At 61.0% G+C, this 27631-nt stretch overlaps 3 protein-coding genes across 4 annotated transcripts; 1 reads left to right on the forward strand and 2 right to left on the reverse strand.

Annotated features, from left to right (window-relative positions):
- Positions 1 to 4998: 4998 nt before the first annotated feature.
- On the forward strand, positions 4999 to 15251 carry AEBP1 (AE binding protein 1). Its single transcript, XM_074367720.1, has 21 exons — positions 4999 to 5751; positions 7410 to 7802; positions 8311 to 8373; positions 8492 to 8563; positions 8714 to 8848; positions 8926 to 9003; positions 9734 to 9811; positions 9933 to 10016; positions 10141 to 10194; positions 10885 to 10994; positions 11073 to 11212; positions 11537 to 11621; positions 11717 to 11861; positions 11964 to 12049; positions 12242 to 12365; positions 12655 to 12851; positions 12945 to 13124; positions 13334 to 13685; positions 13773 to 13912; positions 14048 to 14147; positions 14356 to 15251. The coding sequence occupies exons 1-21, from the start codon at positions 5502 to 5504 to the stop codon at positions 14973 to 14975; spliced, it is 3486 nt and encodes a 1161-aa protein (XP_074223821.1). The 5' UTR covers positions 4999 to 5501; the 3' UTR covers positions 14976 to 15251.
- Positions 15252 to 15378: 127 nt separating this feature from the next.
- POLD2 (DNA polymerase delta 2, accessory subunit) lies at positions 15379 to 22923 on the reverse strand. 2 transcript variants are annotated; one of them, XM_074367721.1, is made up of 12 exons: positions 22821 to 22867; positions 21698 to 21806; positions 21256 to 21529; positions 18669 to 18790; positions 18361 to 18484; positions 18008 to 18122; positions 17664 to 17862; positions 17285 to 17365; positions 16967 to 17124; positions 16616 to 16743; positions 16025 to 16126; positions 15379 to 15644 (listed from the first exon to the last, which is right to left on the reverse strand). In XM_074367721.1, the coding sequence occupies exons 3-12, from the start codon at positions 21473 to 21475 to the stop codon at positions 15484 to 15486; spliced, it is 1410 nt and encodes a 469-aa protein (XP_074223822.1). In that variant the 5' UTR covers positions 21476 to 21529; positions 21698 to 21806; positions 22821 to 22867; the 3' UTR covers positions 15379 to 15483. The 2 variants fall into 2 exon arrangements, with proteins under 2 accessions (XP_074223822.1, XP_010967852.2); XM_010969550.3 differs by lacking the exon at positions 21698 to 21806 and having other exon boundaries at positions 22821 to 22923.
- Positions 22924 to 24844: 1921 nt separating this feature from the next.
- MYL7 (myosin light chain 7) lies at positions 24845 to 27378 on the reverse strand. Its single transcript, XM_010969549.3, has 7 exons — positions 27337 to 27378; positions 26993 to 27106; positions 26727 to 26802; positions 26283 to 26387; positions 25771 to 25849; positions 25512 to 25560; positions 24845 to 25019 (listed from the first exon to the last, which is right to left on the reverse strand). Exons 1-7 carry the CDS (start codon positions 27337 to 27339, stop codon positions 24918 to 24920), a joined length of 528 nt encoding a protein of 175 aa, XP_010967851.1. The 5' UTR covers positions 27340 to 27378; the 3' UTR covers positions 24845 to 24917.
- Positions 27379 to 27631: the final 253 nt, after the last annotated feature.

Raw genomic sequence — 27631 nt, forward strand, 5'->3', positions numbered from 1 at the left:
TTTTCAAGTTGTCAGAAACCAGGAAAATCATTCTGCCAGTTGTGCGGATGGCTAGACGCTGTCTGGGAGACCCCAGCTCCCGTGGCTCTGGGAGCCGCCCACCTTGTGAGCTGAGCAGCCTTATCCCCGGGTAACGTCCAGACTGCAGGCGGGAGAGGGCCTCTCCTGAGAAGGAGGAGCGGAGGGGCGGGATGGACCTGGGTCCTTCTCCTTTGGTCCCTGGAGGCAGACTCAGGACTCCAGGAGACTGGGAGGGTCTCTTCCAGGCCTCCCGGGTTCTGCTACTCCAGTCCCAGTGCTCTGTGGCTGCCCCAGTTAGAACTGGGACACACTGGCCGAGACACCAGGGTGGCTCCTGGTAATGCCAGGCCTCAGCAGGAGGAGCTGGTGCCCCCATGGCCTGATGCCAGAGGCTGTGTAACAGGGATGGAAAGAGCATTCAGTCTGGCCACACAGACATGCCATCACTGACATGCTGTGACCTGGGCATGTCACTTCTCCCTGGGCCTCAGATTCCTCCCTGGAAAATGGGGAAAGATGGTGCCTGCACTCAACAAGCGTTAATCACCATCACTGCCCAGCCTACTGCCCACATGGGACGGGACCTGAGACAAGGGCAACTGACATGAGGACTCTTAGCCTGGGGGGGCAGAGTCTCCCCCACTGGGATCCCCTCTTTCCCTTTCTCCCATAGGGCAGGACTCCACTTCCTGGTGGGAGGCCATTGCCCTCCCTTGTGCCCTCTGCTCCAGGGCGTCCAGTTGCTAACTTCCTGTTTGCCCTGGCCTGAATGTCTTCAGAGGAAGGCCACCCCAGGAAGGCCTGGACCTTGTTGAAAGCTCCATGGAGACCTGCCAGCGAGCAAACGAGCTGCAGAGTCACAAACTCACAGATGTGTGTACACGATGGGGACCCAGGAGGTGAGGGGACTGAAGCTGTGGCAGGGTGGGGACTGGGAGGTGGAGAGCAATGACATCACGGACTTTTGGGACTCAGGGACCTGGGATGAGACAGCCTCCTGCTGACATGGCAGGCAGTCCTGGCAGGACAGCTGGGGACATCTTTTCAGGCACTTGGAAAGCTGAGATGTGGTGCCCCTGGGTGCAGATATTTGGCTGAAACCTTTAGAAGGATGAGTTCCCTGTGAAGCCCAGAGCGTGGCTCTTCCCTTTCGGGGCCGTATTTTAGGAGAGGCCACCTAGGGTTCGGGGCATCCTCCCCAAGGGACCCCTGCATCCCCTGGACGTGCAGATTGAGCGCTTGGATGGGGCCTGTCCATCTCCGTCTCTCCGTGTCATGGGGAGATGTGGTCATTACATTTGTAGGACCGGAACCCTGAGGTCTGGAGAGGGGAGGGGGCCACGGTCACCTGGGGCCCACCCAGGGGTGGGACTGACCCTCATACCTCCCAAGGCTCTGGCCAGAGTTGCCCGGAGACCCAAACTGTCAGATCTGCAAAGACAGAAAGTAACCTTGCCTGACTGCACTGGCTGAATGAGAGGGGCTCCCTATCAGGGGCGGGGGAGTCTCCAGTAGTCCTAGAGCCACCCCCCACCCTCCACCGCTTACAGCCTGAGAAAACCAAGTTATTTAAGGTCACGGTTTTAAATGTCTTCCCTCCCCCTCCTGTGGGACTGACCCCTCTACAGTGGGAAGAGGGTGGGTTCCATTCCTTCCCATTTCTGCTCCACCTGCTCACCCCCCTCCCAATACGGGAGCTTCTGGCCCCCTACCCCGCTGCGCCAGGGCATTATTGGAAGGAGCAAAGTGGCCCCACGTGATAGCTTTGCCTACCTGTCCCCTCACCCCCACCTCACCCTTCACTGCACCTATTCCTTCCAGATGGGCCTCACTGCAGCCCCTGCTCCTGTCCCCAAGTGGGGGCAACCCCTCCAGCTCTCTCTCCTGGGGACCGCCCACCCTGGCAGGCTGCCCTCCTGGCATGATTCTTTCCCAATGGCCCTCAGAGATGAGCTCTTGTCCATTGAGCTAAACAGCACTCACCCCAGCCCAATCAGGGGTCAGGGCGCAGGCCACGCCCCCTTCTCGCCATGCCACGCCCCCTTCTCGCCCGTCAGTGGGCTCCACCGGCCTGACCCTGACAAGGCTGCAGGAGAGCCCCATGCACCCTCTTCAGCCCAAGTCATCTCCCCCAAGGACTCCCCTTCCCCACTCCGGAAGCAGCGAGGGGAGGTAGGTCCACCAGGGTGAGATGCTGCCTTGCCTCTGTCTGTCAAGCCCAGTCCTGCTATGGCCTGGAGGGCAGACCTCACTGCGAGGGCCTGGGCCGGAAAGGCCCAGCCTTTTCTTAAGAAGCTGGAGGTGGGGGTTAGGGGTGGGGTGAGGAGCCCCAGGATGTCCCGCAGACTCCCAACTAGCTCAGGAGAGCCCTGGGACATGGATCCAGATGCCCCACCCGCTGGCAGAGGACACTGGAAGGGTGAGTGGTAGCCCAAAAGACCACAAGCTCCCACCCTTTGGCCTGCCTCTTCCTGGCCTGGGCTGCCGCCCGTGGGGAGTTTGGTTTAGAGGACAGGGGTCCTCAGCACATGGGAGTCCCCTGATGGGCCCAGGTCTGCCGGACTTCCTAGGTGCAGGTCAGAAAGCTGAGAGGAGTCCCAGCCTTGCCCTCTGTGGGGAGATATTAGCCCAGCACAGAGAGCAGTACCCCACAGCTCCGCCTGCCCAGACCTTCGGGGGGAGGGGGAGAGGTGGGGAGAGGCCCCAACTCCCTGCCTACCCCACCCCCCGGGGCCCAGCTCCCCACAAGGCCTCTGCTCATGTTCTTGTTGGTGACTCACTGTGGCTGAGGAAAAGGTTCTTTCTATTTCTTTTCAATTTTTTCATGGCTTCTATTTTCCCTGGCAGAGAACGTTGAACCCAAATCTGATCCATGTGTGAGCCAGCTGAACTCGGGAGCTGTTCCCAGGGAAGTGACGCGCCACAGCCGCCCACCACACCCCCCACCACCACCCCCAGCCTTGGGCCTCCCTTTTTGACACATTCAGCTGGGGGCAACAGAGCAAATTCCAAGACGAAGTTTCGAGAACGATGATTCACAGGCCCGCCGAGGACATTTATGGGTAAGAGCTTGCTTCATCCTACTGCTGCCAGGACCAACCCCGGGGACACATGGCAGGGTGAGGACAGCACAGAGACAAGGAGGCCTGACCGGGGGGATGGGGGTGGAGATGCACCAAAAGCCTAGGTGTGTGGACTTGGTCTCCTAAGGGAAGTGACAAGAGCTGGGAGCTGGGCTGTGAGCGCCGACATGCTCGGCCCAGCATGTGCACAGTCCCCGTTCGGTCTGCACAGCGAGGGCACGGGGAACCGTGAGGTTCCTTGCTGTGATCAGATGGATGGCCAGGAGGGAGGAGATGGGATTTGACTCTGGGGACCAGCTATTGACACAGTCCCATTGCCTTTTTAAGTATGAACAAGTGAGCCAGTGAAAAGCAAAGGAAGGGCTTTGAAAGGAAGAGGTGAGGGGAGGCAGAGACCCCCGGGGTCCTGTCCCCCATCTGGAGCTAAGCCAGCTGCCCCCACACTCTCCCTGCCTGCCACCTGTGCAGCATCCCAGGGGCTCCTGGGTTTTCTCAACCAGGCCAAATCCTCACAGACGACATTGTCTCAGGGTTGACGGCTGCTAAATTTGGCCCATGGGCTCAGGTGTGCTTTTTCTTGCTTCTTCATTCCTTCAAGGAGGAATGTTCTGGGAGCTCTGGCCTTGGGTGTCATGCCCATTTGGGGCAGCCAACATTTGCCCTTCAAGAAGCCTTAGGGAAATATCAGGCACACATATCATAACTCCTTATGCCAGCACCCATGACAGACATTACTAATCGATCATGGGATTCTCTGACTCCCCTGTCTCCCTGGGGTCCACGTGGTAGCTGGGGCCTTTGTAAATACAGTTTTAAAAAACTGGGTTCTGGTAAGAGGAAGGAGAGGAATGGCTGTTTGTCCTTGTTGGGATCTCAGCTGGTAAGAGAGCAGTGTATCCCTAGAGGTGAAGCCATGTTCATTGTGGGATATAGTAAAAGAAATTCTAGGGAAGGGGGCCTGACCCCAAATATCTATGACTCCTATTTGGGTGGAGAATGACCCATTCCCATGGCAGATCCCAGAACACAGCTTCAATGTGTTGAAGGCACACATCCTCTCTCCCCAGCTGGTCCATGTCCTCAGGGGTGGTAACTGTTGTCCTCTGCCTTTGTGGCCCCTACATCTTCCACATGGAGCTGGGCTCACAGGCACTGCCCCTAAAGTGTCCCATTGATCCAACCTGGCTTCACCTGCGGCTGCACCACCTGCTAGAGAGAAGCTCGATAAACTGCTGCCTCCCACCTCCTGAGGGTTCTTAATCTGGGATCCCTCCCTCTGATGCTGGGAGTGCAGGGGAGGGCAAGAACCCCCTGTTGTGTGGAAATTGCTGTGTAAGTGCTGAGTCACTCCACACCCCTAACAGCCCATTTCTATGAATTATACACACAAGTTAATAAAATTTGAACGGAATCTCCTCCCTCTGTGCTCCCTCTCGGACCCCCTCCAAATTTGGTCTTGTGTGTGTCAGGACCTCGGGAGGGGCCGGATAACCTTACATGGGGGCTCCTACCCCCAGCAGAGCAGTTAGCCTGCCCCGAGGGCAGTTTTCTCAACGGAGTGAATTCACAAAGTGTGGTCCCTCCCCTGGGACCGGCCCAGGGCTGGGCTCTTCATGGTTCTGGGAGGTTAGTTGGATGTCTGAATGAAGGCTGGTGACAGTTCGCAGAGCTGCCAGGCCAAGGCTCAGAGAAAGGGAAGCCTGGGTTGGCCCTCAAGACCCTTCTGCGGGTCCCGAGATGGGGAGGGTCCCTGAAGCCAGAGGCTGTGGTTTGGATCTGCTCTCAGGGTTCCCGGTCACCTCCAGCGGGCTCTGTGGCATCTTGCCTCCAGTTCCCGTCTGGCTTGGGGGCGGTTCCGCAGACGGAGCGGGACTCGGGCGCCGGCGCGCTCCGACCCGCACCCTCAGGACCTCGCATCCCCTCTGACCCTCCCTCCTCCAGGCCTTCCTGCCTAGGCGCTGACCCCCCGGCCCGGGCCACCGCCGGCGGTTCCCACTTCGGGAAGTGCCAAGCGCGCGCGGCGCGGGGACTGCTTAGCCCCCCCGCAGCCCCTCCGTCCACGCCCGGCTCCTCCTCCTCCTCCTCCCCCCAGGGTGGGGGGAGCCGGCTCCGGAAGCCCCGGCGCCCCCGCCCCGGCCGGCACTGGAGAGGGCGGTCCGCGCGGGAGCGCGCCACGCGGGACCTGAGCTCCCAGCCGCCGCGGGTGCCTCGGAACCCCCGAGCCCCACCGACCCCTGAGCCACTGCCCTGTCCGAAGCCCCCTGCCCCCAACCCCGGAGTCCCCTGCCTACTCCGGATCCCCCGCCGCCCCTCCCCGGGGCCCCCAGCCCGCCCCTCCCCGGATCGCCCCCCCCCCGCACCCTCTTCCAGGAGCCCCCCGCGCGGGCTGCGGCCGCCATGGCCGTGCGCGGGGCGCCCCTGCTCGGCTGTCTCCTGGCGCTGCTGGCGCTGTGCCCCGGGGGGCGCCCGCAGACGGTGATGACCGACGACGAGATCGAGGAGTTCCTCGAGGGCTTCCTGTCCGAGCTGGAGCCCCAGCCCCGGGAGGACGACGTGGAGGCCCCACCGCCCCCAGAACCCACCCTTCGCGTCCGCAAAGCCCAGACTGGGGGCAAGCCGGGGGCGCGTCCGGGGGTGGCCAAAGAGGGTAAGAGCACCAGGTAGGGGTGGTCCTCGGCGTGACGGGGGGCCTCAGGGACCCCTGCACCTCAGGTGAGAATGGCGGGCCTCCGTAGGGTTTGGCTGATGTCCAGTCTGCCCAGCGTGAGGAATGGCTCTGTAAGGCACAAGAGAGCCCAGATGTCTGGCAGGACACTGTGCCAGGCAGAGGTCAGTGCTGGCTTGTAGCCCTTCGGGTTTGGAGACACATCCAACAGGTCCTCTGCCCAGTGCCGTAGGTCCTCTGAGTCTGTCATCCACAGCCCCCAAGCCCCCAGAGGGACTAGGCTCGAGCTAATAGGGGACTTTGCTGCCCCTTCCCCAGGTCTGGGCTATGAACAGCCCTGTTGTCCTAATGGGGCCACTCAGTCTGACTGTGGCACACACTGGCCGTGCCCACTCCACGGCCAGAGTCCCAGCCTCCCACCATCCCTGGAAAGGACCCCTAGCCCCCTCTTGCCTGGCCTCCTATTCCAGGAGCACAGAGGCAGGGGAGGGGGTTGCAGAAGACCCTCCTCTCCCCAAGGCCTCCAGGAGCAGCGGGCAGTAGTCCTGGGTTACTGTGAGAATTAAACAAGGTGATACATCACCAAAGCATCTAGCCCAGTGCCTCTTATATAATCAGTGGTGAATAAATCTTAGCTGTTTATTGTGACTTTCTGGAGGGTGGCAGGGGTCTTGCAGATCTCTCTCCCAGGAGACTCCAAAGCACCGCCCACCATTCCTGAGGTCAGCAGCCCCTCCCCTTCGTCCCACTCTAGATCTTTCTTGGCTCCTCCCCCACCCCTAGGGGATGGGTCCTAGGACCCACCTCAGCCTCCCCCTATTCTGGGGTTGCTGTCCCGGCCTCTTACATGCTGCTAGGGCAACTCTGTGACTCCTGGCTGTCCGCATTCTGTAAATTTTCCCGTGTTTCTGCCTTATGGCCCCAACCCCCCATTACATTCTCAACAGCACTCGCTCAGGGTTCTGGAGGATTCCTACAGGCAGCCCCCAGCCCCTGCCCCTGCTACCTCCCCAAGACTCTGAGGTCAGTGAGCAGCTGCAGGTCCTGCCCATCCCTCTGTCCTCTGTGTGGCCCCAGGACTTCCTATTGATTATGGTTTCCAATCCACCCCAGACTTCTTACTCCTGGATAGGAGATCGCCCACGAGTGTCCCTTTTTGTTGAAGCTTTCCGTGCTTCAGGGAGGCTCTGGGCCCTTTACTTTGTGTGGCAGTTGGCAGGGATGGGACTGCCTCCTCCTTTAGACCGGATGCTCCCCAGCCCTGGACAGCTTAGTCCCCTGTCTGCTTTTCCATGCCCAGCACAGAGGAGTGGCCGGGCGGCCGTGCGGGAAAGGAATGGATTGTGAGGTGCCCCTCTTAAGGTTTCGGCAGGTAGGAGGTTGAAGGTCTACTGCCAGGAAGCTGAGCCACCCAGGCCACGGTGTGGTGGTGATGGCATAGTCTTGCAGACAGAAAGTCTGGGTTCCTGTCCCAGCTCTGCCATGATCCCAAGTGACTTAACCTCTCGGTTCCCCGATCTGGGAGATGCAGGACTAACAGCAGCACCTTTGCCCAGGCTGTGGGCGCCTTGCGGTGGGGAGGCTCAGGGGGCATCGCGCGGGCTCTGCATCGATTTGACCTGAGTCTGTATCCTGGACAGCACCTCCGGGAAAGGCCAAAGACAAAGCGAAGAAAGGGAAGAAGGACAAAGGCCCCAAGGTGACCAAGCAGCCCCCAGAGGGGTCCCCCAGGCCACCCAAGGAAAAGCCGCCCAAGGAAAAGCCGCCCAAGGAAAAGCCGCCCAAGGCCACCAAGAAGCCCAAGGAAAAGCCACCCAAGGAAAAGCCGCCCAAGGAAAAGCCGCCCAAGGCCACCAAGAAGCCCAAAGAGAAGCCACCCAAGGCCACCAAGAAGCCCAAAGAGAAGCCGCCCAAGGCCACCAAGAAGCCCCCGGCTGGGAAGAGGCCCCTCGCCCCAACCCCCTCAGAAAGCCCCGTGTGGCCGCTGCCCCCGCTCCCCAGCCCCCGCCTCGAGGAGCTGCCCCGGGAGGGAGGTGTGTGCCGGGCTCCGGCTGCGGGGCTTGACCCCCTGGGTGGCGAGACCCTCGGGGCCCCCAGGATGGATGGGCGCTGGGGCCTAGCCGTTGTCGTGAACCCGGCAACTCAGCTGCCGCTCCCTCAGTGCTGCTGCCACCCCTGGGTGGGAGGGAGTGCTTGGCAGCTCATGAATAGGGCTTGCCCTCCACTGTCCTAGGGTCTGTCCCCTGCGCCCCATCACCATCTGCCCATGTATCACTGGGCTCTGAGCCCGCAAGGTGCCCTCCTGCTGGGGGCAGTTTGCAACAGATCCTCTCAAACACCACGCCTGGGCTCCCCCAAAAGTCATCCAGCTCTTTGGCCCTGGAATTGCCAGCAGGGTGCTGAGGGCCGGAGCAGCCCAGGCCTCCTGGGAGTGAGCTGTTCAAGGGGCATCAGCAGGACCCAGGTCTCGTGGAGGCTCGCGGTGTAGCCAGGGGTCAGGGCAGGCCTCCCATCCTCCTGCTTCTGGGGTTTGTGTTGCAGATGGGTCCTTCCCAAATCCGTGGCAGGGTCCAGGAGGGGAGACTAGTGTGGAGCACCAGCCTGGTGAGTGGGTACCAGCCACTTGGCTTCAGGGGACCATCCGCTCTGGCTTGCTGGGTTTCCAGGGTGGGCCTGGGTGGGGGGCACTGGTGAGTACCTTCAGTGAGTAATCTCCCCCCAGAGTTGGAAGAGGAAGCCGAGCAGCCCACACTGGACTACAACGACCAGATAGAGCGGGAGGACTATGAGGACTGTGAGTAGGGCTCTGCTGTCTGGGAGGCTCCTCCCGGCTCCACCTCCCCTGTCTGGATCCCGACCCCTGGTCCGGGGGTTTCATGAGGGTCCACCCAGAAGCCCCACCCTCCCCGGGGTGGCCCGGCTCAGGGTCCACCCTCTCCCCTAGTTGAGTACATCCGGCGCCAGAAGCAACACAGGCGGCCCCCCAGCAGGAGGAGGCCGGAGAGGCTCTGGCCCAAGCGCCCCGAGGAGAAGGCCGAGCCACCCAGTCGGGGGTTCGAGACCCCAGAGGAGAAAATCGGTAGGATGGAGGCAGACTGGGGGTGAGGGGCGCCAGGCGAGGGGGCTCTGACTCACCCCTGCCTCCCGCCTCCACAGAGCCGCCCCTGAAGCCGCTGCCGCCCCCGCTGCCCCCCGACTATGGGGACGGCTACGTGATCCCCGACTACGGCGACAGTGAGTGCCCACCGCACCCCAGGGTCCCGGCCGCCTGCGCGTCCAGCTCAGTGGCAGCCACCTCGCCGCCCTCGTCTTTTCTCCCCGCTCAGGCTGCGGTCTTCCTCCTGTCACCCTCTCTTTCAGTCTGAGCCCCACTGGGCTTCACACTCTGTCCCTCCTGAGCTCCAGTCCTGCCCACCCGTCACCTCCACCTCTCAGGACTAGCTCCTGTTCAGAGCTGCCGCCTTCCACTCCCTCCTGCTCCCAGTCCCTTCGGATCCGATCCATGCCCCTCTTCCTGGGCTGCGGGCCTCGGCAGGTCCTTGCTCTTTCCCTGGCCCCAGGTCCCCATCAACCCCTCTGACCCTTGGCCCCAGCTCTGCCCTCAAGACGCCCCCTTCTCTGTCACAGGTGCCAGTTGTCACTTGAGGTGTGTCCAGTGCCCATGTCCTGCTCCCTGCCCAGCCTTTTCTCACCTTTCCCTGGACAGAGCCCTCCTGGGAGCCAGGCTGATCACTTCCTCGGGGGTCTTACTCACCCCACCTGTGCCCAGGCAGCCTCCCTCTCTAGGAGGACCCTCCCTCCTTGTCTCCTCTTCAAAGCCCACCCTGATCTCACCTTCTTGCCTTGCAACCCCCAAGCTCCCCAGTCCTGCCCACTGGGCTTCTGTGAACCTAGGCACTCCAGCTTTTGGTTTTGGGCCCTGGGACCAGCACTGGGGCATCTCATCAGGGCTCTCTCCCCGCAGTGGACTATTACTTCCGGCCTCCCCGGCCCCAGAAGCCCGACACTGAGGTGGAAACAGATGAAGAGAAGGAGGAGCTGAGTGAGTGGAAACAGACTTCCCACCGCCGGCCCAGTCCCTGGTGCAGGTCTGACCCCCACCCCACCTGCCCCCTGAAGCCCGGGGCTAGGCTGACAGGTCCCTCCCACCTTCCACCCTTCAGAGAAACCCAAAAAAGAGGGCAGCAGCCCCAAGGAGGAAGAAACGGATGACAAATGGACTGTAGAGAAGGGCAAGGACCACAAAGGTGTGTCTCTAGGGGCCGGGGGCTGGGGGCTGGGCGCACACAGCCTGAATCCCTGTGGGAGAGCAGCCAGATTCCCTGATGCTCTAGGACTCTCAGCACCATCTCCTCCCTTTGTTGCCCGCAGGGCCCCGGAAGGGTGAGGAGGTGGAGGAGGAGTGGGCTCCAGCAGAGAAAGTCAGTGAGTGAGGGGCCAGGGATGTGGGTGCTGGGGGTCCGAGGGCTGGGAGGTGGGCCTGATGGCTAGGGTTATATGTGGAAGCTGGGGTGTGGTGTGAGGGCTGGGGGTGTGGTGTGGGGGCTGGGAGTATGTGGGGAGGCTGGGGGTATGTGTATGGGGGTGCTGTAGGCTGGGTATGAGGGCTGTGGGGCCATGGGAGAGGAGCAGGGTAAGGGTGACAGGCAAGTGACCCACCCAAGGCCACACCTGGGTCCAGAACCTGGATTTCTTGATGGCGCTCCAGGCCTCCAGAACCCTTTCCTTCTCTTAAAGCCTTGTGGCCCAAAAGGGAGAGGCCCTGGAGTGTCTGCCCTGGGCCTGACCCCAGGGGACAGAGCTTGGGGCACACGCAGGTATGCAGATGGCCCCAAAGCTGATGATGCCTGTGACTGGCTGGGGCTGGGTTGCTGCCCCTGTGATGTCCTGTGAACCCCATGGCCTCTTGGAGGCTGCCATCATCAGCCCATTCTCCAGAGGGGGAAGCTGAGGCCCAAGGAGGGGAAGCACAGGCTGGGGCAGAGCTGCCCTGACTGGCAGCTGCTGACGTGAGAGAAGTGGGCTCTGGGCTTCTCAGTTCTGGGTTTGGGGGAGGGAGGCACTGAGGGAGGGATGGAGCCAGTGGGCCACCAGCCTGGGATGCCATGTCCCCAGAGTGTCCCCCCATTGGGATGGAGTCGCACCGCATCGAGGACAACCAGATCCGGTCCTCCTCCATACTGCGCCATGGCCTGGGCGCACAGCGGGGCCGGCTCAACATGCAGGTGGGTGTCGGGAGGGGCCCATCTCCCAGCCGAGGAGGGGGCGCCTTGCCTGCTCAGCTTCCCTGCCATCCCTCACAGGCTGGTACCAATGAGGACGACTACTTTGACGGGGCATGGTGTGCTGAGGACGACTCTCAGACCCAGTGGATCGAGGTGGACACCAGAAGGACCACCAAGTTCACAGGCGTCATCACCCAGGGCCGTGACTCCAGCATCCAGTACGTTGACCATGCTCACAGGCACTTGGTGGGGGTGAGTGGCTCCAGGCATGGCTGAGTCTCCTTCAGGACCTTCCAGTGGACACTCCAGGGCCCCCACCCCCACTTCAAGGTCATGGCCAGTCAGCTTCCTGGGTCCAGATAAGCAAACCAATCACCCACAGCCACAGAGTGGGTGTGGCAGCATCTCCTGACACTTGGGCCGAGCACCACACACCGGCTAGCTCTTAAGTTTTTGGGCCCAGAGGAGGGGCTCAGGCCACCTGAGGGCCTGGATCTGGGGCTGGGAGACCAATCTTGCCCTGACCACCATCCACTCCACAGTGATGACTTTGTGACCTCCTTCTTCGTGGGCTTCAGCAACGACAGCCAGACGTGGACGATGTACACCAACGGCTACGAGGAAATGGTGGGCGCCCGGGCTCGGCTCTGCCCTCCTCGTCTGGGCCACAGGTGGGCTTTTGGCCAGGGTTGGGGGCTGCTCTGAGGCCTGCCTCTTCCCAGACCTTCCACGGGAACGTGGACAAGGACACGCCCGTGCTGAGCGAGCTCCCGGAGCCGGTGGTGGCCCGTTTCATCCGCATCTACCCACTCACCTGGAATGGCAGCCTGTGCATGCGCCTGGAGGTGCTGGGGTGCCCTGTGTCCCGTGAGTGCCAGGGGCTGGCAAGGGCGCGGATGGGCAGCTAGGGCCACCCCGGCTGGGCTGGCAGGTGACCAGCTTGAGGCCCTTCCTGCACACCTTCTGCAGCTGTCCACAGCTACTATGCACAGAATGAGGTGGTGACCACTGACAACCTGGACTTCCGGCACCACAGCTACAAGGACATGCGCCAGGTGGGGTGCTTATCCCTAGGTGGGGTGTTTGTCCCCAGGTAGGGTGCTGGTCCTGAGGCCAGGGGTGTCCTATCTGGCATCTGGGCTCAGGGCCAACAGGGCAGCTTCCCCATAGAACAGACTGGGGCAGTGGGAGAGGCGTGGTCACTGGGGGGGGGGGCTGTGTAACTCTGTGTCTCCTGCGGTGCACAGCTGATGAAGGTGGTGAACGAGCAGTGCCCCACTATCACCCGCACATACAGCCTGGGAAAGAGCTCGCGTGGGCTCAAGATCTACGCCATGGAGATCTCAGACAACCCCGGGGATCACGAGCTGGGTGAGCGTCCCGCAGCCCCCTGGAGGCCTGGCCCTCCGCCTGCCCAGCAGATGAGGCAAGGCCCTGGCACTGCAGCTGGGCCTGCGCTGTTGATGTTCCCAGCTCGCCAATTCCCGCTCGGCACTTCCAGCCCTTCAGGGGGTCCCAGTCTGCCTTGCGGGGGCTCTACAAGCCTCAGCCCCACACCCCCTAGCACCCTGGGAGTAAGGCCAGTTTAAGCCCCTCCTCAGAGCCCCTGAGCCTCAGGCCTCGGGAGGCTGGTTGATTGCTGAGGCTGCTGCCCTTGCAGGGGAGCCTGAGTTCCGCTACACGGCTGGGATCCATGGCAACGAGGTGCTGGGCCGAGAGCTGCTGCTGCTGCTCATGCAGTACCTGTGCCGGGAGTACCGCGACGGGAACCCCCGTGTGCGCAGCCTGGTGCACGACACACGCATCCACCTGGTGCCCTCGCTGAACCCTGATGGCTACGAGGTGGCAGCGCAGATGGTGGGTGGAGGGAAGGGGGGGTGGGGCGAGGCCGGGGTGGGAGGGGCAGGCCTGGGGGTGGGCCGCTGACGCTGACCCCGCTGGCTCCCCCAGGGCTCAGAGTTCGGGAACTGGGCGCTGGGACTGTGGACCGAGGAGGGCTTTGACATCTTTGAGGACTTCCCGGATCTCAACTCGGTGCTCTGGGGAGCCGAGGAGAGGAAATGGGTCCCCTTCCGGGTCCCCAACAATAACCTGCCCATCCCTGAACGTTACCTCTCTCCGGAGGCCACGGTGAGGACGCGGCCTGGCCAGCAGAGCCTGGGGTGACAAGCACCCCAGATCCTGTGGTCCACCGGACTTGGGGGTGGGCTGGGGGTGACAGAGCCCGGGTGCTGAGACTGCAGGGGCTCAGAGGGGCAGAGGGGGCACAAATACCCGTATGGGGTCTGCATGGAGGGCAGGGAGGCTGCAGTCCAGACCTCACACGCTGGCCACCCCAGGTGTCCACAGAGGTCCGGGCCATCATCACCTGGATGGAGAAGAACCCCTTTGTGCTGGGGGCAAACCTGAATGGCGGCGAGCGGCTCGTGTCCTACCCCTACGACATGGCCCGCACGCCCAGCCAGGAGCAGCTGCTGGCCGCGGCCATGGCGGCCGCCCGCGGAGAGGACGAGGAAGAGGTATCAGAGGCCCAGGAGACCCCAGACCATGCCATCTTCCGCTGGCTGGCCATCTCCTTCGCCTCCGCTCATCTCACCATGACCGAGCCCTACCGGGGAGGGTGCCAAGCACAGGACTACACTGGCGGCATGGGCATCGTCAACGGGGCCAAGTGGAAACCTCGATCTGGGAGTGAGTCGGCCTGGGGGGTGGGTGTCTGCAGTGGGGTGTTTGGCGAGGGGCAGGGGTAACTGCAGCTCTGTGTCTGCCCCTGCCCAGCCATCAATGACTTCAGTTACCTGCACACCAACTGCCTGGAGCTCTCCATCTACCTGGGCTGCGACAAGTTCCCTCACGAGAGTGAGCTGCCCCGAGAGTGGGAGAACAACAAGGAAGCCCTGCTCACCTTCATGGAGCAGGTGTGGGGGCCGCAGGGGGGCCAGGCAGAGCAGTAGGGCAGCGCCGGGGGAGAGGTTGAAGGGTTGGGGGACCAGACAGGGGAGCAGCAAGCCGTGTGGGGTCTCCATGACACCGGCCCTGCCTCTTCCCTGCAGGTTCACCGCGGCATCAAGGGGGTTGTGACGGACGAGCAGGGCATCCCTATTGCCAATGCCACCATCTCCGTGAGTGGCATTAACCACGGTGTGAAGACAGGTACACAAATGCACGTCTCCACCCCGCTTCCCAAGGTGGGGGACCAAATCTGTGCATGGTCTTGGCAAGGCAAGCCAGGCCTACCCAGCATGTCCCTGCTCCTCTGGACCCCCACCTGAGAGGGTCTACCCCTGACAGTGGGAGGGCTAGGGGACTGGGGCTGGGGAGCGGGGACTTCTATGCAGCCAAACCCACCCTCCCTCTGCAGCAAGTGGTGGCGATTACTGGCGCATCCTGAATCCGGGTGAGTACCGTGTGACAGCCCACGCGGAGGGCTACACCCCAAGCTCTAAGACCTGCAATGTGGATTACGACATCGGGGCCACCCAGTGCAACTTCATCTTGGCTCGCTCCAACTGGAAGCGCATCCGGGAGATCATGGCCATGAACGGGAACCGGCCTATCCCACACATTGACCCATCGCGCCCCATGACCCCCCAGCAGCGGCGTATGCAGCGCCGCCGCCTGATGTACCGGCTGCGCATGCGTGAACAGATGCGGCTCCGCCGCCTCAATGCCACTGCGGGCCCGGCCACCACCCCCACGGCGCCCCCTACTGCCCCCACGCTGCTCCCCACCACCTCCCTTGCCCCCTCCCCCGCCCCAAGTTCCACCCTGGGGCCCTGGCACTTTCCACCCGAGACCACAGTTGACTGGGAGCAGTCAGAGACTGAGACGTACACGGAGGTGGTGACGGAATTTGGGACGGAATTTGGGACAGAGCTGGGGCCCGAGGAGGAGGGGGAGGAGGAGGGGGACACGGTCACAGGCCCAGAGTTCCCCTTTACCACCGCCGAGACCTACACAGTGAACTTCGGGGACTTCTGAGAACAGGTCTGCCAACACGCGAGCTTGCACTAGTAGTCACGTCGTCGCCTCGGCCAGCTCAGCCGCCATCAGCACACGGAGGGCCCCCTGGTGTGGCCCTGCCAGGGTGGGCGTGAATGTGACCAAGAGAGAAGAGCCAGGGCCTGCGGCAGGCGCCTGCTCCGCCTGCAGGCCGCGTGGGCCACTGCAGGGCTGGGATGGGGCAGGTTGAGCCAGCCTGGGAGCCGACTTCTCTACCACCTGCCCAGGCCACACCAATAAACCAAGCTCATGGCAGATGTGTCCTGACCACTTGCCATTCTGACCAGCGGGGAGAGGGGAGGAGGAGGAGGGAGGCTCCCATTTGCCACGGGCTTCGTCCACAGGAGTGCCCTGGCCCAGCACCAGCTCTGCACAGCTCAACACCAGCAGACAGTCAGGCTTTATTTACAAAGCAAGAGCTGCCACAGTGCTGACGCCACAGGGAAGGGATGGCCAGGGCCTCCCTGGACAAGGCTGCCTTTGAGAGTCAGGGGCCCAGACCCAGGCCTCCCAGGTCCTCTTCCTCTGCCCCGAAGCCGGAGAAGCTGATGGGCTGGCAGGCCAGGCTGCGCAGATTCACAAGGCAGGCGGTCTGTGTGGTGCTGAAGTCCGGGACAGCCACCAACAACACTGTCTGGTCCTCAGGGCCTGGAAGGAAGCCACGTGGGAGCCCACCTTAGATTCTGCGTGAGCCCTCCTTGAAAGGAAGTCACCAGAATTAAGCAGGAGTTCCCCATCAGCATCATGGGACCGCTGACCCCAGAAGCTCCTTTGGACCAGAAATGAAAAGGGCCAAGGACACCATAAAGGTCCAAGGCTTAAGCCACGCTGACCAGAATGAGCTCTGGCTTGGCAATGTCAGCCCGGGCCCGGCACGCTCACTCAGCCACCACCAGGCAGAGCTGGGGGGCGTCCACCCCAATGGGGCCTGGGCACGCCAACAGACGCTTACTCTGTGAGCCTTGGCCCCGGTTGAGAGCACATCTCATGACAGCTCAGGCCTGGGGTCCCCACAAGATGAAACTTACCTTGGATGATTTTGGAGCCAAAACTGGGGGTGTTGCCACAAAAGTAGACATGAGGGCACTCCAGAAAGATGAACGGGTCCGTTTTGTAGAAAGGGTAACAACCTGGATAAGAAGGACCCACAGCTGAGAGGGGGACTTCTCAGCCTCAGCACAGGGGACATCTGCACGTTTAGGTGAGGCTGTCCCATGTAGGACGTGGGGCGCCATCTCGCACGCGTGACCCTGGCAGCATGATGTCATGACAAAAATGCCTTCAGACATTGCCACGTGACCTCAGAGCCAGTGCACTCTGCTGCTGCCGCCTTCGCCCCTCTGGGTGGGCCCGGGGGCAGGGGACAGTGCTCTGACAGCCCAAGCTCCCAATATGCTCGCATTGCCTTCGGCCATAAGCAGGGCCTTGGCCAGAAACAGAGATAAGATTCCAGAGTAGCTCCGAAAACAAACATCAAGTTTTGGGGCGTTTTTCCTTAGACAGGTCCCGACAAGGCTGGTGGGTGCAAATCCACGCTGGGAGCCCTCTGAGCATCACGGGAGCCCTTTTAGGCCTTCTCTGGCCCTCTGCCCCGACCCCACATATCTGAGTCCCATCACCTAGGGTGTCAGGAGCCGTGGGGCTGATGTGACGGACTTGCAGGGTCCACTCCAGGATCTCCAAGTGATCCTCCATGCTGCTGTACCGGAAAATGTCACTCACGTTCTGCCCCGATGTCCCCAAGAATCTGCAAGGCAAGGCTCAGCTGACCCCCTCCTGGGGGGCCGCCGTCTGTGCTCCTCCCACAGCGGCCGGCCCACAGCTCCCCTGGTGCCCTCATGGCAGGGTTCTCAAGCCAACCTCAAAAAAAAGCCCCGTTCCAGGTGGGCCCCCCTGCAGCCCTGGGCCCAACCCTCCCCTCCTGGTGCCACTGAAGCAAAAGGCCAGGGGTCAGGCTGGGGTGCGGCTACCTGATTCCATCGATGGTGGCCTGGTAGGGGTTGGTGACCAGCTGGAGCGTGGCGTAGGCAGTGGCCAGTGGGAACATGCAGGGGTGCAGGGGCTGCTGGGGGAGCGTGTAGTTGGTTGGGTCAAATTCGCCGGGCATCACGTCCACGGGCACGGAGGCCTGGGGGGCGCAGGGCACAGGGCAGAGGAGTTAGCAGGGCCCAGCGCCCTCCACATGCACCCTACTGGGGTCCTCCTTCCCCAGCCTGCCTTCTAGTGCCCAACCACCGCAGTGTCAAAGACTCTGATCTCGAGCCCAGGCCGGCCCCCAGCTCACTCACACTCAGCTGCAGAAGGATCTCATCCAGCATCTTGACGGCCTCCACGCTGGCTGCCTGTGTTTTCTTGGTTAGGTACTTGGCCTGGGAGGAGAAGTCCATACGTAGGCTGTCAGGCTCCAAGGGAGACTTAGATCGAAAGGATGCCCAGAGTCCCTGCCAGGAGGGCTGAGAGCAGAGCAGAGCAAAGCCCCACCCACAGGAGGACAGTAAGAGTTCTTGGCAGTGAGCCTCCCTACTGTCCTCAGAAAGCAGGGCCTGAGCACAAGGTCAGGCCCCCAAGCACGGGCAGTCCCAGGGTCACTGCAGGGCACTTCCTGTTACACCTGCAAGACCCGTTTTGGGGAGGGAGGGGCTTGGATGTGGGCGGGTGGCGCCATACCTTGTTGATGGAGTCTCTGCTCTGGGTGTTGTGGCTGAGGAGGTTCCCCGCGAGGATGACCCGGGAGACGTGGGCTGCGCTGCACTGCTCCCCTTCGTCCCCAAGCTGCCCCGTCACCACATCCACCAGCAGCTGGGTGCCCAGCAGGCTCTCCCCACCGCCTCCACCCAAGCCCAGACCGGACACCAGCAGCACAAACCTGCAGAAGATGGGGTCCCCCTGGGTGCTGGGAAAGCAAGGGGCCCCCAGGAGGGCCGGGGGAGCTGCTGGTGGGGCTCCATCACCGTCACGGGTGAGAAGGGGAGATGGGACCACTGACCCAGCCCTGGGTGACTGCTCCTCACCTGTCTGTGTCGAGGGGCCACGGGGGCTTCTGAGGGGCAAGCCCGGCAAAGCAGTGGTCCTCCACCAGGAACTTCCCGTCATCTCCCGTAGAGCCCAGCACGGCCAAGACTGTCCCTGGGGAGCAGCAGGGTCAGGCCCGGGAGCAGGGCCCGAAGGGCCACCACCTCCTTCCAGGCACCCAAACGGCAAAGCCAGATGCTCACAAGAGCATCTGCTTCCTGGGGTCACTGCCTTAGGGTGGAGGTGGGAGGAACTGACTGCCTACTTGGATGTCGCCCACCGCCTGAACCCAAATCACTCCAGGAATGCAGGTGTGCCAGCACCCAGGTGCTCGGCCACCCCCCGCCCCCACCTGTGACCAGCTTTGACACATCAATGGTGCCCTCCAGTTTGATCCGTTGCAATTCATCTTCCAATATCAGTTCATCGTCTGGGTGGATGTATTTACTCCGAGGAGGCTGGGGGAGCAGGTTGTGCTGGAATTCGAAGACGGGAGTGGTCTTGGGGCCAGAGCCCACCAAGGCTCCAGTATGGCCCTGCAGACCCCACCCCGCCGCGGGCAGAGGCCCAGCCCCGATTCCCTGGGTCCAAGGCAGATGACCCCATCAGTGCCCCCAGGGAAGTGTTCTGGGGAAGGCCTGGTGAGCCGGCCGGCCTCACCTCTTCACTGATCTCCCGCAGGATGGAGGGCTGGAGCGGCATGGCCTTGAAGAGGGTCCCCACCACACAGCACTTCTCCCCAGGCTGCAGCTCACACAGCTTCTTTACCCGGATTCCGCTGCCTGGGGCACAAGGGGCGTGAGTTCAGAGATCAGGCAGCCCTCCCAGCCCAGCAAGGAGCACTGAGCAGCCTTCACCGAGCACTGTGGCCCCAGAGCCCTGGCCTCCATCAGGAGGGAGAGAACGTCAAATGTAAGAACCCCTTGGATCTAAAGGGTCACTTGGTCCCAGGAGGACAGAAGGACTCTGGATGTGGCTGGGCCCTGGATGCCAAGCGTCCTCACAAGAGAAGCAGACATGCAGAGAAGGCCATGTGAAGACGGGGCAGAGACTGGAGGGATGTGACCACTGGCCCAGCAATGACGGGGCAGCCGCCAGAGGCTGGAAGAGGCAGGGAAGGACTGGAGGGAGCACGGCCCTCTCGCCACCGGGATCTCAAACTTCCAGCCTCCAGGAGTGGGAGAGAAGACACTTCTGTTGTTTGAAGTCACCGAATTTGTAGCTTGCTGTTTATTACAGCAGCCACAGGAAACTAAGGCAGAGGAGTACCTCACTTAGACCTAAATCAGAACGCTGATTCTTAGAAAGAGGTATGCCAAGTCTCAACCCAGCCCTGCCCTAAAAATAGTAGATTCCTTTGAGAGTTTGGATTTTTCCATCCGCCCCACAAACGGCTTGTCTGCTGAAAACAGAAATACCCCAAATTCAAACTTCATATCTCCACCCACCCCATCCTGCTCCCCATGGAGCCGGGCAGCCTGGGGTCCCGGAGAACAGCATGTGGGAAGCACTAGGGGGGAAAGGAAGACTGGCGTGGTATGCAGGGGTCACTCAGGTGGGAGGAGGGAGGAGTGAAGTCCCAGAAGGCCTGTGGGTTTGTTGGTACAGACTCCAAGCCTGGAGAAAATGCTATCAGAGGTGAAAGGATAATGTGGACTCAGGCCCAGCCCCTTCCTTAGCCCGGCTGAACTCAGCATGAGCCCCTTCTGCCCTGGAATAACCAAGAACATTCCACAGATTTAACCCTGAGGAAGCAGAGGGGAGAAATTCAAAACAAGATCAGGAGGGCACCAGCACTGGACAGAAATGCCGGGTACCAACAGAAATAACAGATTCCAAAGCCCCGATGTCTCCTGAGCTCTCACTCGGCCCCAGGTGGCTGTGCCGAGCCCGGCGCACGGAACTCCTGTACCCCTGACAACACACCACTGCACGTATTATCACCCGACCACATGGCTCAGGAAACTGAGGCACAGAGAGACTAAGTAACACGTCCAAGGTGACACAGCTGGGATCCAGTGTGTGCCTGAGCACCAGGCAGAACCACACACCCCTGTGCGGAGGGCAGGACACCGGTCCGTTGGGCGGAGCGTGGACACCAGGCCAGGCACCAGCACCGAGAGTGAACACAAAGGCTTCCGGTCCAGGGGGAGCAGTGGCAGCAGTGACCGAGGGTCCGCCACTGTGACAAGTGCCACGAACAAACGGGAGCCAAGGCAAGAGATATGGAGGAGGCCCTGGTGGCTGAGGCGGCCTCGGGAAGCACGTGACATTTAAGTCGAGGTCGTGAAGGAGGCCTGGGGAAAAAGCGTGCCAGATGCGGGGAAAGCCAAGGGCAAGAAAGGGCTGGAGGTGTTCAGGAAACTCGTGAGTGGAGAGAGACGAATTCTGAGACGGCTGAGCTCTGATGTGGAAGCCCCGCCAGACGGAGAAGCCACGTGGAGGTGTCCTGGGCCAGTCAGTGAACGCTGCTGCCCACTGCCTGTCACCCAGCCAAGACCCCATTCATTGTGGGCCCCTGTCTGAACTCCTGATCCCAGTCTGCGAACAGAATAAAATGCCTGTTTTCCGTTACTGGGAAGCTTTGGTGGAACCAGAGCCGATGAATCTAAAGAATCTAAAAGGTGGTGTTGACCTTGGTGTCTCTGAGGGTTTCAAGGAAAGTGAGCAAAAGGCCACTGGGAGCCAGAGGAAGGAGACCCTTGTTATGTGGCTGAGAGAAGGTGAATAACACTCCGGCCTGTAGTAAAGAAAACAGAAGACATCTCCAATGCGACCACCTAGCTAGTGTTCTCCTGCCGCCTATAATAAACCTGAGTCCATCCAGCGGACCTGGTGGGAAGGGATGGGCCTGAGCACCGGTGCTTCCCAAAAGGTTTCCAAGCGGTTCTGATGCGCAACCTGGGCTGAGACCCAGTGAGCCTAGTGCTGGGGGCAATAAAAATGAGTAAGACACGGTCTCACCCACAAAATTTCAGTTTACAGACTTCGCAGCTGAATTGAAAACTACATGGAAAGCCATTCTCACAAATAGTAAGAATGGGGTGATGGAGTATCCCCCAAAAGTTGAAGGCCGTGGGGGTCCCCAAGAATAACTTCAAACAGGAGAGATCACCAAGGAAGAAAAGGGGAAAAAAGAAAAAGATGTGCACTGCCCAGGCCACGTGATTAGAAAGACAAAGACCCCAAGGGACAGGAGATTTGTGCCCAACAAACACGGAAGCACGTCCCCAAGCTGGTCACTTACCCCACCGCTGCTTGGCCCGGCTCACCAGGAAAGGCCTCATCTGGATGAGGCGGGTGGCATAGATGTGGGCATACTGCCGGCTGAAGCTGCGTTCCCCCAGCCGGAAGGGCTGCGAGAAGTTGGTGTATGTCACCACAGGCACCCGGGAAAAGGTGGCGTTGCTGGCTGACGGTGGGGACAGCAGAGTGTGCGCCCTCTGGGCGGCCTGCTCAGCAAACATGGCCGTGCTGGATGTGTCAGGACCGCAGTGCCCAGGCCAAGGAGGAGGTGGTCCCTGGGAGAACACAAACGCATTCCTGCAACCCTGGCCCACCTCAAAGGCAGCTGAGTTCCCGGTGTGTCTCCACTGCACCCAACAGGCGCTGGGAGAACTTGTAGTGCACGCCAGACTTCGGTCAGAACGGCACCTGGAAATCGACTGTGTTGGATACCAATGTCTCACCCTGTAACTTGCATCCAAAGGTGGAGATGAGGGATGCTAGGAAATGCTTCTCCCACCTGGAGCTCTTCAAATCTGTCTCAGGCATGCACTGCCTGCTCCACACCTCCACCTAGACAACCATCAGGGACTCATGTTCCACACACTCCAGAAAGAATTCCTCGTCTGCTTCCATCCAGCTCCCCAGGACCTGCCCCATCTCAGGGCATGAGGCCAGCCTTATTATTACCATAAGATAATTAGCCTATTATTAAATGTTATAAATAAAGTAAAACCTAAATCAGGCACTTCTCTGCTCAAAACCCTCCAAAGGTTCCCCATTTCATGGACTAAAACCCCAAGTCCCTACAGTGGCCTATGAGATCTGCCCCACTGGTCCTGTCCTCCTGTCTCCCCACCAGGAGGCCAGCTCCTCCCCCATACACATGTGGCTCACTGGCTTCTCTCCCTCAAGTCTGCTCAAATCTCACTTTCTCCAACTGCAGCCCTCCCCTGGCACTTCTGCTTCTCCAATGTTTATTTTTTTCATGGCAATTACCTTCCAACAAACAATACATTTCAAGTTTATAGTCTGCCTCCTCTGACTAGAACAAAAGCTTCAGGAGAGCAAAAGTATCAGCACCTGAGCCCACTTTCCAGAAGCAGCCAAGAGCCCCACCGAGATGTGATGCAGGCATCAAATCCACAGCAGGTTCCAAGATCAGTGCTAGGAGTGGCTGTCATTTCTTTGCATGCGTGCTGGGATTTTTAATAGTTCGCACGAAATGGGTTGAATAAGATGTGGCACTAAAACCGATTTCTCCCTTTTTTTTTTAAACCCTTTTATCACAGCTATTACGTGGCCTGTATTCTGTTCCTATCGAACAGCTCTGGGCTGGGACGGAATCTGAATTCACTTTCCGCCTCAAAGTGCTGAGTGCGGATGGCACCCAAGCTGCAGTTTCCGTAGGAACCCCGCGGCCCCAGCCCCCCAGCCCCCAGCCTGCACTCCGAGGAGGTTTTGGGGGTACAGCAGAGACGCTGCTCAGTCCTCGCGAGACGCAACTTAACCCGCCACCAAGAGTGGACACCAGAAGCCCCAAGCCTCCGGCCCCACGCGGCTGGGGCAACACCAGACCCCACTTACCTCTCCGCGCACCACTGCCCGCCCTCTGCCGCGCGCCGTCTCCCGCCATTCTGCGCGCCCCGCCCCGCCCACCGCTGCGTCCCGCCAATCGCCGCGCAGTCCACCTTGCTCATCCCCGCGGGACCCGCCTACCGCCGCGCTCCGCCTCCCGCTGATCCGCGCGCCCCGCCCCGCCCATGCTGCATCCCGCCAATGGCCGCTCTCCCTGTTCCGTCCATCACCGCGGGGGCTCCCACGAATCCTCGCGCTCCCCGCCCCATTCATTGCCGCACGCCCCGCCCCTGGGGGCTGCGCGTGCGCGGAGCCACGCCCCCGGTTCCCCGGGTAACTCGGGGCGGGGTTGGCGCCTAGGGACCTATGCGCACGCGTGTGGGACGCATCAGCCCAGGAACTCCCCTGAGTCCTGTCTGTCCCTGAAGTCTCCTAGCCTTCCTTTCCCGAGATTTGGCACCCCTCGCACCACCCCAGGACCCTGCCGGGTGCCTCTGAGGTAGACTCCAGTGCTGATGACAGTGTGGGAGGACTGAGGCCGATGGCTGCGCCGCCCAAGGGGAAATACTCCTCCGCAGGTCCGAGGACAGGGCCAGGGACTGCGATCCAGGACAGCGTGGGAGAACTTAGAGTCAGGGTTAGGTTAAGGAAGCCGACCGGCTGCCTAAGGCCCTCCGCACAGGGCCACAGCCCTGCCAGTCTTCACCCAACACTGCCCAGTCTCTGTTGTCCTCTCTGTCCCTCATCATCCACGCTGCTTCCTACCTACCAAGGTTTTCCCGGTGCCGTCACCCACTTTGGGGCAGGGGTGGGGGATTCCACATCTCCATTACCCACAGACTTCCTAAGCGAGCCCAAGTGCCCCTTCCCCATGAAGCTTCCTCTCCACTCCCACCAGCCCCAGGATTCTGTCCCGCGCGCCCTTTAGACACATGCTGTTCTGCTCATTCGCTCTGAGTCTGTTCCCAAGTCCCGGTCTTGTCTCAGCTACAAGTAGGTAATAATAATGGATAACACATCAAAGCTCTTGCTATGGACCTGACACTGTTCTAGATTCTTGACATATACTAATTCACTAATCCTCATATAGCCCTTTGAAGATGAGGAAACTGAGGCACAGAGAGGTCACATGGCTAGTGAGTAACAGCTAGGATTCACACCAAGGCAGCCTGACTCTTAGCCCTAACATTGTACGTGTAACGGCCCTCCACATGTACTGCAATCTCTCAGACCCTCCCACCCAAACCAGGGAACTGGACCTCTCAGCCTGCTGGGAGAAGGTGGGCGAGGTGGGGCACGGGGACAGTGAAGACCATCAGACTTTGCTAAACCTCAGGACAGGCCACACCTCCTGGGGAAGGATGCAGTTCCAAGATTTCTCCTGGCAGGGCGGGGCTGATGAAGGAGCCTGTCTTTAACTTTATCAGCGGGAGTTAACAAGGCTGGAGAAAAAGTGTGCACGCTGCCTCTGAGATGGGGTGGGGGCAGGGCAGGGACTGGGGGCCCGGGCTGGGGACTGCGGAGGACTCAGGATAAAATCAGAAAACACAAAGAACAGGGGCCAGGATCCTCACTGACCATGTGCTGCACACCTGGCCAACCCAGTGAGGCCACATGCCCCCACACCCATCACCCTACACCCCACACGCACCCCATCTAGCGAGACCGAGGCTCTGGTGGGATGGAGCTTCAGGCCAAGCTGGGGAGATAAGTAAAACAAAATCTCCTGCCATCCCAGAAAAGAACCTCTCCACCAAAGTCAAGAGAAAGAAGGCAGATGTGTTATGGAATAAGCGCTAAGCCGGAACCCCTTGCTCAACATGGAGATGGAAGAGCAAGAAGTCTTGCCCTTTTCACAGCCAGGTCAACCTATCTGCCTGTGTTTTCCAGAGAAATGGAAGCCAGTCCTGAGCAAGGGGCCAGAAGTCACCTCTGTCACACAGCTCACCCCCACTCACAGCCATCTCTGCATCAGGCCCCTCGGATCCCCTTGGCACCCCCACCCATCTGTCACAGACAGGCCACCACTCTGGTTCTGATTTAGAAACAGCTTTTATTGGGGCATCCTCGGAGACTGGCCCTGAGTCACAGCCGCCGGTGCCAAGCTCACTCCTCTTTCTCGTCCCCGTGGGTGATGATATAGCACAGGGACTTGTAGTCGATGTTCCCTGCCAGGTCCATGGGCGTCAACTCGAACATCTGCTCCACCTGGGGAGGCACTGGTGAGAGGCAGCCCAGCCAGGGAGGCCTGGGGGAGGTGGCTGTGACCTGGGGGAGGCCTGTGACCCTTCATCCTGCCCCCCGGAGCTGTGCGCTGCTCCTGAGCTTTTTCAGCCCCAAACCTCAAACTCTGAGTTACTGCTTTTCTGTTGTCAGACTTTGAGCAGCCTGAGAGGGGGGCCAGAAAGGGGCTGTGGGTTAAAGGGCTCACCCTGGTCACTGGGCTGCCCCTCTGCTCCGCAGCCCTGTGTGTCCGGAATCTCTTCCAGATGTCAAGGCGCACTGTGCTCTCTGGCCCCAGGGCCTTTGCATACTCAGCTCACTCAGCCCATACACCTCCTCCCTTTCTGAGTCCACATCCTTCACCCTCCAGACAGCCCCCACGAGGGCAGTGGGCTACTGAGGTCTCCCCAGGGCCCCACAGGGTGAGAGCCCTGCAGAGGGGTTGGGGAGAGGTGTTGAAGGAGCCTGGATCCTCACCTCAGCCAGAGAGAACTTGTCTGCCTGGGTCAGGAGGAGTTGCTTGAACCTGGGGGAGTGGGGAGCAGTGGGGAGAGCCTTGGGTGGGTAGCCACACTGGAAGCAGGTACAAAGGCTCCCACGGCCCAGGTGGTCACCCCTCAAGAGCACAGAGGCTCCCAAGTACAGGTGGCTACCCTCACAATAGGACCCACCTCCCTCCCTGCTTCCCAAATGGTGCCCCTCACCTCTCACCCCTCGCCCCACCGCTCACACTTACTCATCCTTGTTCACCACGCCCTTGCCACTGGGGTCAAACAGGCGGAAGGCACTCAGGATGGCTTCCTCGGGGTCTGTCCCTGCGAGGCCAAAGGAGCCAGGTGAGCACCCACTCCCCCAGCCTCCAGCCCCCACTTAGGTGGACCCCAGTGTGCAAGGGGAACCTTCTATGTCCCAGAGAGGTGGGTGGGTGTTCCAATACAAAATGTCTCTTGGGGTCAGAGAAGCCAAGATCAGCTGTCTTCTGAGATGGGCAGGAGATTGCAATTAGGGATTTGGGAGTAGAGGCTCCCAAATTAAGTCAGGGCTCGAGGTGATCAGTGCCCATGGGTCTGGGAGGCAGGGGGGGTGCCCCACAGCCTCTGGGTGGGCAAGGGCCAGGTGGGGTCTGGGTGGGGTTCAGGCCAGGTCCAGGCAGGTCCCAGGAGGAGCTTAGGAGGGGCCCAGGTAGGGTCCAGGCGGGGTTCAAGTTTGCTGCCCTGCCAGGAGGATCCAGACTTGCCCCAGGCTCACCATTGAGCTTCTCCCCAAAGAGTGTGAGGAAGACGGTGAAGTTGATGGGCCCCTTCCCTTCCTGCAGCATGGCGTCCAACTCCTCTTCTGGGACATTCACCTTCCCTGGTGGGGCGGGAAGGGACGTGAGATGGACACGGAGACCTTGAGTGTCTGTGAGTAGGGCCCAGGCTGCCCTTCTCTCCTTCCCAACCACAGAGGGTAGAGAGGTAGAGAGTCAGAGGCAGCTCTGGGTGGGGAGGTGAAGTGGAAGGAAGGTGCGATGAGGGAGGTGTGAGGAGACAGTCGGGGGCGGTGTTGGGGGAAGGGAGGCGTGAGCAGCAGGAAGAACAGGCAGGGCCACTGACTTGACAGGAGGCCTGTCCCCTCCCACCAGCCCAGCAGCTCTGAGCTGGGTCCCTGGCCCGAGCAGGGCACGGCTGGGTGGAGATGGGCTCGCCTCACCCAGCTGGGAGTAGGTCTCTCGGAGGTCTGACTTGCAGATGATGCCATCACGGTTCTGGTCGATGCAGCTGAAGGCCTGCGAGGCAAGGGGTCACAGTCTCCAGGTGGGAGCAGCCCCCACCCCAGGGGAGGTGGGAAGTCGGGGAGTCCTGGGTGGTAGGAGGAGCAGGGACAGGGGCCAGGACCACTGGCCTACAGAGAAGAGGGAGCGTATGCGGGACAGGGTGCCCCGATGGGTCCCAGGCTGTTGGGGGTGGGGCACTCACTTCCTTGAACTCCTGGATCTGGGCTTGCTCGAACATGGAGAAGACGTTGGAAGAGCCTCGCTGGGCCTGCTTGGTGGCTGCCGCCTTGCTCCGGGTCCCCGCCTTCCTGCTGGCCTGCAACCCCCATGGGTGGAAAGGGTCCTCTCCCCAGCTCCCTAAAGACTCCCCACCATGGACACCCCCACAGCGTTCCCAGGACAGCCAGAGTCAGGGTCCTCTTCCTATCTCTGGGGACCACCTCTCCGGGCCCAACATAGGCACAGAAGTCACGGGCTCTGTTCCCCCAGCCCAAAGGACAGCAGCTGGGAGCTACTGGCCTGGAGTACCCCCCACCGGGCACTCACCATCCTCTCTGTGCAGCAGCCTGGTCGCTGTGAGGGGCCCACAGCCCCCTTTTATGTCTCAGCCTTATCACCTGGAGTGCCAAATAAGGACAGGAGGAGAGGACAGGCCCAAACTTGGCAGCCTCTGCCTGGGCTGGGGGAGGACAGGGCCCCAAGCAGATTCCAGCCACATTCCTGGTGACCTTCAGGCCCCCAACATGTCACATCCGGGTGTCCACCCATCCTGGCAGCACCAGGCTTGCCGCTCTCCCCCTTCTAGTGCTGAATGCGGGGCCCTGCTGCCCCCACCTGACTG

The sequence above is a fragment of the Camelus bactrianus genome, chromosome 7 (assembly GCF_048773025.1).
Source record: "Camelus bactrianus isolate YW-2024 breed Bactrian camel chromosome 7, ASM4877302v1, whole genome shotgun sequence".
NCBI lineage: Eukaryota > Metazoa > Chordata > Mammalia > Artiodactyla > Camelidae > Camelus > Camelus bactrianus.